Consider the following 10,272-nt stretch of genomic DNA (forward strand, 5'->3'; position numbering starts at 1 on the left):
ATTGGCTTTACTACAAGTAACAGACCACTGCTTAGATGAATTGAGTGACTTATCCACCATTATTGTTTAGATCATTTTCTTCAGTCATGATGTTTAGTTGAATCTATAAATACACCCTAACATTCTATTGGCTTTACTACAAGTAACAGACCACTGCTTAGATGAATTGAGTGACTTATCCACCATTATTGTTTAGATCATTTTCTTCAGTCTTGATGTTTAGTTGGTTGCCGTTTATATTGAAGGTGTGATCCGAATTTGTTTTGCATTCAGGTACCAGTATTTGAACCTTTGTCTGCTTACAGTGAGGGATGAGCTGATCAGTGGGGGACTCTTTCATTAACTATACTGTATATTAATAATGTTGTTTGTGGTGGAAAGCATAGAAGGAATAGGGTCTGCTTACCAGGTGCTGAAGTAGAGGACATTATGGAGTGCATGATTTGACAGTTTAGTTGCTGGTGTCAAGAAACTCTCTCTTTTCTGTAGCGCATGTACAAGTGAAAGATGTTATAAAAAAAGTATAAAGGTCTCTTTCAGAGGTCTAGGGATATGTATATAGACATGTAGCCTATTCAGAGTGACCCCCTTGAGCTAGGTGCATGAATGAACTTAGCAGAAAACAAGGCTTTTTGTGTTTTTTTCTTATAGTAAAGCCACATCGAGCTATCTGCTGTGTCCACTGAGGGGAATCGTACCCCTGATTTTAGTATTGTAAATCAGTGGACTTACTGCTGTCCCAGCAGGGGACTTTAGAGGAAAGATTATCAAGGATAGGCTTAGAGTAACAGGTGTGCTGGAGAGATTTTAGGGGTAATTATGTGTAAGAAGTGGCACATCGGGCTATCTGCTGTGTCCACTGAGGGGAATCGTACCCCCGTGGACTCCATTTAAGTGGGTAATGTAACAAGATGTTTAGAAAAGCTCTAAATATATTTATTAACAGTAGTGGAAAACTGAACTTGCATAATGGTGAGGAAAATTAGGAATAAACAAATCAACAGAATAGATAGGTTTGTTTGTCGAAAGGCTGAAAACATGAGCAGGTTCGACAGCAAAATTTGAACCCCTGACCTACAGACTGCATGTTGAGTGTCCTGATCAACAGGTCACACCAGGCCAGGTAGATAGGACCAGAGAGACATGTTTTTTTTTTTGTTTGTTGTTAAAGCACAAAGCTACACAATGGGCTATCTTTACTGTCCCCACAGCTTTAGAAAACCAGTTTTTTTTTCATTATAAGCCCTCAGACTTACTACTGAGCCCCAGAGTGCAAAATGGGTATGTCCAGAGTTCTAGTTGAAATTCCAGGTTATAAGTTATTTAACAGTGATTAACTTTTGAAAGAGGAGGGGGGGGGGGGTTCTTTATATACAAAATGAATTCCAGTCTGTTGGATTGAAGACAAAAATGGTAACCACCAATCTGAGTCTTTATGGGTTGTGATAACAGGTTTCAAGGGTAGAAATGTTTAACTGGAAATTGTCTGGATCACTTGATGAGACAGATGGGCTCAATGAGAAATTACATAATAGTAACTATCCTGATCTCAGTAAGACTACTGCTATAATAATCATGGAAGATTCAATTTTAGACACACTGACCGAGATATTATGGAGCCAAGTAGTAAGGAAAAAGAGGTTTCTCAAAGAGACTCATGACGGTTTTTTTATACCAAATGGTCAGGGAACCAATCAGAGATGGGGCAATGTTAGACTTATCATTAACCATTAATGAGATTGTAGTTGAAAAAGTTGGAGGCAACATTTAGGAAAAGTGATAATTAGGTTTGGTGTTCCTTACCCAAGTAACACTGACTCATCAAATCAGAATCTTCCTTTACTATCCTGTTATCTTTTTTCTCAAAGGATGTGGACTATATGTAGTTAAAACTTTAAAAAGGCTTATGATAAGGTGCCACATAAAATATTAAATAAGAAAATCACACTGGTTGAGGTTTGAAAAAAAAACAACTAATTACATGGATTTTAAAGTGGTTGGACAGAAGAATGAACAAGGTTATTCTGGTTGGACAGAAGAACGAACAAGGTTATTCTGGTTGGACAGAAGAATGAACAAGGTTATTCTGGTTGGACAGAAGAACAAACAAGGTTATTCTAAAGAAGGTCAGTCAAACTGAACCCTTGTCACTAGTGGAGTGTCTCAGTGGGACTTTGCTTATATACATTGATGTCATTGATAGGGGCATAATTAAGAACACTAGTAAAGTTTTTCCAATGACACTAAACTCTAGCTGTATTGAGGATATTATGGTGTTATAGAATGAACCGGATTAATTGGCAAGTTGAATAAATATGTAGCAAAAATGTTTTAATTATAGAGAGCACAAGGTAAAACATTTAGGTTATCATGTACAATTCATACAGATAGGAATCCACTCAGTAAAATAACTGAAGAAAAATAGTCTTTGTTTAGGGAAAGTTAAGTCACTCACTTCATTTATTGTTGACTGCCTTCTAGTTATTATTTAATTCTTCAGAACAGTTGTTGTTGCCAATAGGTACTGATACATAACCATACAGAATGCAGTCAACAATACAGTTATTATTTAATTCTTCAGAACAGTTGTTGCCAATAGGTACTGATGCATAATCAAACAGAAGGCAGTCAACAATATATTTATTAAATTTTTCTGAACAATTGTTGCCTAGGGGTAATGACACATAACAACACAAAGAGTACTATTTATGCACAAAACTACTTGTGGGTTCACAACTTTTTTGGTAACACTAACCCTAATAACACGCAAGTCACAAGCAAAATTTATATAAAAAATACTATCAATAACACAATTTATCCCACTGTTACTGCTAAGGTTTTTTTTTACCTTATTTATATAGAAAATAAGTTATTTCACCTACCTTTTGGCCAGTTTCTTTTGCATTATTTTTATTTGGGGGGGGGGGGTGTAAATGAGATAACAAAATATTAGTTAACACTTACTCTTTTTAAGCCATACTCGTCAGACCTGACTATCTTGATCACTGCCCAGATAGGAATCTGTATGAGTACTAATGCTGATAACATCCAGTAGACTACCGTGCTCCACGTTGTCCACATGTCATTTGGAAGGTCACTGTTGCCCAAGTGACGTAGAACTAAAATTGCCTGACATACAAGTTTTAATGAAGGCTTTATTACAAATACGGTTTGTAAATATCACAACACAGTTCGACACTATAAAATAAAGTCCTAAAATTGTTCTAACTAGCAGATAATTATGTAACACACACGTTCAGATACACAGACTGAGTATACCATGAAATACTCTTACAACTTTTAATTAATAAATGACGTAATACACCTTCACGCTCTGGTGTGTCGATTCGGCACATCTGCTGTATGATTTGTTTTATTGCATTTCAATAAAAAAAACAAAAGATATCTCTGCCGGTTAAATTGCTTCTGCATATAAAACGTCTTATTTGCATATGTGATATCTGTAAGAATTTGAAAGTTCGAAAAGAATTTATTGTAATATGTTTTATGAGAAACAATTTCAAATGTTTACCTTTGTTCTAGATTTTAATTTCTGATTTTTGCGTGTTTCGTTGTCGTTAAGCCTAAAGCTACACAATATCTGTTCTCTGCCGAAAATCCGATTTTATTCGTTACAAGTCTTGCCGCTGAGCCACTAGGGAGCAATTTTTAAGTCTTACTACTTTCTTCTAAAACTTTCTTATAAAGTTTTTATTTTCATAAAACTGTTGTATTTGTTTTAATTTCTTAAAACACCACACACAGTTTCACTGGATTTTTACAGAAAATGCCTTTATTTAACATTAGTCCAGCAGCCAATTGGGTCTTTTTTGCTTAACCTTTCAAAAATACCCCCAGACCAGATTATTATTGATTTTAATATGGGAAGATGTGTACAATCATAATCTGAATGTTGCCCAGCTGGCATCCTTGGGCATTTCGAGATATTCAAGATGGCGTCTAAGATGGTCACATAATCGTCAGTTTTAGCTCGATTTTTTTATGATATATCTCTTTTCCAATGCTTTTGTGGTCATAAAATCTATCTTGAAGGGTTATAAAGCACTTATGTGCTTTAGCTGTTATATGTTATAATAATAGCTCTAATAATGTCTACTGTAGTTGCCCATTAGGTACAGCTGTACTTACAGCATCTTTCCCAGATGTGATTCTATACCAAGTCATATAATAAGTTCAAACATTCTGGGATTTACGACTGCTATTTCAAACTTTTTAACAAGCGTATAATACAGTTGATGATGAATTGTCATTGGCTGGGCCAAATCCAGTTGATGATGAATTGTCATTGGCTGGGACAAATCCAGTTGATGATGAATTGTCATTGACTGGGCCAAATCACATCAACTACATAATTAAGGCTAGTTAAGATATAAAATCAAGCAGTACATTATATCAATTAGAAACAAGGAGCCAGTGAACCTCCCCCACTTAAGAGAACCATACTGAGTAGCAACATGTCTGAATTTTGCTTTCAAACTCAGTGTATGTTTTGTGGTAAGGAGTGCAATGAAAGCAACGATCCTAAAAACCCAAGTCTGCGGCGACACGTTAGCCACTGTAAGTCCAGATGAAAAATTCATGAAAGAAGCCATACTAATTGTATGCAACAAACGAAAAGATAAATGGGCACAAGAAGTAGAACTACGTATTCGTGGGGCATTTAGTGCCCCCCCCCCATGTTGCCGATACCCGTTACCACGAGGATTGCAAGCCCACATTCATAGCGCCAAAAGCAATTGAAAGTGCTCAAACTTCCAAGAAACCAGAAAATAACGATATACCATTTAATGAGATCACTAGAACTAGGGAATCAAACACAGACCACTTTTGATCTTCAGTAGAACTAATTAAACTCTACACAGAGAAAAAATTGTGTAAATTTACAAAGACGCGCGCTGGTTGAGGAACTATCAAATTTCTTTGCTAACCGTATCTTAGTTCTGTCATGTAAAAGCTTAGCCAGTATGCTGGTGTTCAGATATCAAGCTTCCCAATTGGTCAGTTTAGTGGAGGAAACTAAAGTTGATTGTGCCATTGTCAAATCAGTAGCCAAGCAGGTTGTCCATGAATTAAAAGCTGTTGAGCAGAAAACATCAAATTACAGCATCAAAATTGATGGCAGTGCAGTGAAACACTTTCATCCTTGCTGTCACATATTAGTCCAAAGCTGGACAATACTCTGCCTGCATATCTAATTAGAAACATGATTACCAATGCAATTACGCACAAAGCTACAACTCTACAAACTGCATTAGGAGTGACAGTCAGGGGAAAATATCCCATCCACAACCTTTATGACTTCTTAGTAACGTGTTTTTATGATGAGGTGTTGCACTTTAAATCATCCGCGGCCGACATGTTGTAAAAGATAGCATTAGCCACGGACTTTTTTGATGCCTAGAATGAACTGATTCAGATTGTACCAGTAGATTGATGTATCCAACAACATAACAGCCCTAAGCATCCTGATATGCATGAAACCCCCCTGTAAAAGTGAATGAACGCGGTAGCATGTTCAGGAATCAGACTGTTAGCCTGTGCAGAGCTTGGGAGTATAATATGGAGTTTTTCAAATCAGTTCTGAGCAATGATAATGCATGTGAATATGGTGGTTATTCCACAAAGGTAGCCCGTGGTCAAAATCATACCATAAGACGAGCCACTACCACGAGACTTACACCCCTAATGGATATATAAAGCCTTCCAACTCAACAACAGTGAAAACCGCTCCTAGTTGAAACTCAACAGCTAAGTTCGAATTGCGGACAGGCATTTGTAGTTAAACAACAGATTTACGAAGTCATAGTTGATAACATGTGGGCTACACCAGAGATGTCCAGCAACATTTACCCACGTTTAAGAGGACTGCATACCATAAGGAGCTTTTGTGGACGTGTTGGCAAACTCGTGACGGACAGTGACCTCAGTGAAATCCTTAAACATGCCTTTGGTAGTGAAGCAAAGATGTTATCTGGGAAGAAGTACCCACAGATTGTGAGGGCATTTAGGCTTCTCACTGAAGAATTACTCCGTAAATATATTGCTGATGTTAATTCTTATGATGAGCTGGACACATTGCTGACAGATGTATCCAACAGAAGTGACACAACCAAGTTATGGGAACACTGCTTCGTGCATCACACTCTCATAATGATGGCCTTCATTGAAGAACAAGAATCCGATTAGCCACTTCATGTATGGGCTGTGAGTCAAATGTTGCCATACTTATTTGTAAATTATGCACGTTATGGTCTTTACTACCCTAGGTCAATGAAATCACTCCCAGCAGAAGTGCAGTCTTCTCGTCTGAAGGGTGAGCACACATTGAGACATGCTTCTGGTACATCCAATTGATGGTCTGATATGTTTATAGAAACAGTGACATGCTTCTGGTACATCCAATTGATGGTCTGATATGTTTATAGAAACAGTGACATGCTTCTGGTACATCCAATTGGTGGTCTGATATGTTTATAGAAACAGTGAGACATGCTTCTGGTACATCCAATTGATGGTCTGATATGTTTATAGAAACAGTGACATGTTTCTGGTACATCCAATTGGTGATCTGATATGTTTATAGGAACAGTGAGACATGCTTCTGGTACATCCAATTGGTGATCTGATATGTTTATAGAAACAGTGACACATGCTTCTGGTACATCCAATTGATGGTCTGATATGTTTATAGAAACAGTGAGACATGCTTCTGGTACATCCAATTGGTAGTCTGATATGTTTATAGAAACAGTGAGACATGCTTCTGGTACATCCAATTGGTGATCTGATATGTTTATAGAAACAGTGAGACATGCTTCTGGTACATCCAATTGGTGGTCTGATATGTTTATAGAAACAGTGAGACATGCTTCTGGTACATCCAATTGGTGGTCTGATATGTTTATAGGAACAGTGACATGTTTCTGATACATCCAATTGGTGGTCTGATATGTTTATAGAAACAACATTCATGCATTATGGACATAGTCAAAGTGGCTTGACTGGCATTAGTGTCAGAGCTAAGTCAAACAGAGTATGGGTGGAAAGCAGATAATTCTACCAAAACCCTTGTGACTGTTGGATTGCCTGCACAGACAACAGTCTTGAGGCTATTGTGTTGCTCATGCAGCACTAATGAGGCTTGTCCAAACCTGAGGTGCTCACGTCACCGATTTGGCATAGTATGCAGCATATTGTGTAAGTGTTGCATCACAACTATAGCACACTCTAACAACCCAATTAATAGGCATACCACAGTGGCTGGTTGCTACAGCAGACAGCGATAATGAGGAAAACGAAGACGGAGATGATGATGAATAGGAAATCAGACCAGTCTATGAACACTGACAGATATTGACGATAAAAGTTGTGTTTGTTTGTGTTACGCTTGTCAGCATTTTAAACTTAGACCATTTTTAACTAATATGATATGTTTTTATGATTAGACTGGTTAGTAAAATAAGGCATGATGCACAAACAAAACAGTTTCTGTATAGTGTCATGTGTAATGTAAGCACACTGTCATTTCAATAATATCATGCTGGACGCCATATTGGATTTAAGTTGTACAATTTTAGCTGGATAGTACTATTATCCCTCTAGATAGATTTTATGACCAGAAAAACATTGAAAATGAGGTATTACATGAAAAAATCGAGCTAAAACTGACGAGTATATTCGGTTTCTTGTACATTGCAGCCATCTTAGATATCTCGAAATGCTCAAAGATGCTAGCTGGGCATCATTCGGATTCTATACTACTTCTCCTACTGATGCTAGCTGGGCATCATTCGGATTCTATACTACTTCCCCTACTGATGCTAGCTGGGCATCATTCGGATTCTACACTACTTCTCCTACTGATGCTAGCTGGGCATCATTCGGATTCTACACTACTTCCCCTACTGATGCTAGCTGGGCATCATTCGGATTCTACACTACTTCCCCTACTGATGCTAGCTGGGCATCATTCGGATTCTACACTACTTCCCCTACTGATGCTAGCTGGGCATCATTCGGATTCCACACTACTTCCCCAACTGATGCTAGCTGGGCATCATTCGGATTCTACACTACTTCCCCTACCAAGATCAGTAATAATCTGGTCTGAGGGTATTTTTGCAAGGTACACCTCCTGGCTGGTGGACTACATACCAAGGTTATTAGCAAGTCGTCTTTTTTTGTAACGTATTAACCAGAATGTTTAATTTAAACTCATTTCATAATTATTAATTTATATATATATATTATATTACTTTTTTCCCGTTACTTTCTTTGATGATTCAAGCTGTTACTTATGCTGATACAACCAAATTTAAACATGACCTAATACATTGGTCTTGTCAGAGAAACAGCACTTAGTACACATCATATGTTGCAGATCTATTTTTCTTTCTGACCAAAGATAAAATTCAAGTAAGAATCTGTGACGTAGAAACCTAATGCTTTGTTTGATTGGTCGTACCCTCTGCTGTGTACTGCAAGTTTCGCCTATTGTGTGATCGTCAGCACAGCTTGGGTACGAAAAGCAGTATGTAGAATATATATATATATATATATATACATAATCATTAACCAGTTGGTCCAATATATAATATGGAATAATGATTTAGATACAAGTCGTAATATTTTTCACACACATAAATTACTTTAAGTTACTTTATTAATGGTTGAAAAGGACTTAAAAACACCATACAAATTTGATACAGTCGAGTGCAAAATGATTTAACTAAGCCTACTTCATCTTGTGCCACAAATGATATTTCATGTCACACTGCAAAATGATTTAACTAAGCCTACTTCATCTTGTGCCACAAATGATATTTCATATCACACTGCAAAATGATTTAACTAAGCCTACTTCATCTTGTGCCACAAATGATATTTCATATCACAATAATTTAAAGAAGTGTAAAATGATAAAGAAAACAAACAAATAGGACTCTAACAGTCATGGAATTGTTGCCCTTTCCTTCTTGCTACACGTTACCACGCTAAACTTTTACCACTCAACTAGAAACCATACTTTTAATACTAGAAATAAACGACCTTATAACACCAAATTGTTCTTTTTTCTTTTAATTGAACACTCGACGTTTCGCCTTACAGCTTCTTTAGGAGCGTTCCACTGAAACACAAACCGTAACTGACGGTACAAAGCTTCAAATGATTTAAATAATAAACTCTAATCGAATCAATAGCGTGCATTTCTACAGCGTGTTTGACATATTAACTAGTAAATATTATTAATAGTTTCGTTTTGAGTTTACTTACTGATTAAGTATATTTTATTACAATTTACAGTTTTTACAAACCTCGCTTACTGTAAAAGCTGTAAAGTGTAATAAATGTAAAGCTTATTGTTGAAAGAAAAGCCAACTTTAAAAATCTCAGTACGCTACCCCACAATGTAGTAAAAACTAACTGTCTTACAAAAACGTGTTTACAATTTAAAGATGCGTGTCTTTTCTCCAATGTTGTTTATCAGTTTACATCCAACATCAGCCATCATACGCATATAGGAGAAACCGGAAGAACTCTACACACAAGGATAGGAGAACATATTAACGCTCTTTATAAACAACAACATGAAATAAGCACAACTACAGATCATTTTTTAAACTAATCATGGATTAGTAACACCTGACTTGAAACCACCATTCTCTGTACAACTCCTCACCAAAGCCACAAAGTACACTGACAGAAAATTTAAAGGTCTTCTCATTGTACAATTACGACCACAAATGAATAAGAACAAAGGATAGCACCTATAATATTGATTATTTTATCTTTTTGTTATTTCAATCTGTAACCTTGATAGAACTTTTGTTTATTACAGGTAACAGTTAATTATTTCAACAATAAGCTTTACTATTTAATATATTAAAAACACGCTGTACAAATGTACGTTATTGATTCAAACACAATTTATTATTTAAACCATTTGAAGTTTGTTACTGCAAGTTTCTGTTTGTGTTTTAGTGAACGCTCCTGAAGAAGTTGTAAAGCGAAAAGTTGATTGTTTAATTAAAGAAAAACAACACTTTGGTGTTATAAGGTCGTTTATTTCTGGTATTAATATGTCTTCAATACAGCAATATGCAATACAGAAATTAAAAACCATAACGTGAGATTTAACTACATATTTAGAGCACTAACACACGACTTATTAAAACTGAAATATAGGCGATTACATCAACGTGACAACCGAGGTTATAAAACAGGGATAAAATTACACTTGTATTGAAGTTA

At 36.3% G+C, this 10,272-nt stretch overlaps 1 protein-coding gene across 1 annotated transcript in view; it reads right to left on the bottom strand.

Moving 5' to 3' along the window:
* Positions 1-10,272, bottom strand: part of LOC111089859 (sodium-dependent nutrient amino acid transporter 1-like) — a 16,944-nt gene that overhangs the window by 2,142 nt on the left and 4,530 nt on the right. Inside the window, exon 3 of the mRNA XM_022403065.1 lies at positions 2,965-3,129. Within this exon, the coding sequence (XP_022258773.1) occupies positions 2,965-3,129 (165 nt within the window). The remainder of the gene's footprint in view (positions 1-2,964; positions 3,130-10,272) is intronic.

Source organism: Limulus polyphemus, unplaced genomic scaffold (assembly GCF_000517525.1).
Source record: "Limulus polyphemus unplaced genomic scaffold, Limulus_polyphemus-2.1.2 Scaffold7654, whole genome shotgun sequence".
NCBI lineage: Eukaryota > Metazoa > Arthropoda > Merostomata > Xiphosura > Limulidae > Limulus > Limulus polyphemus.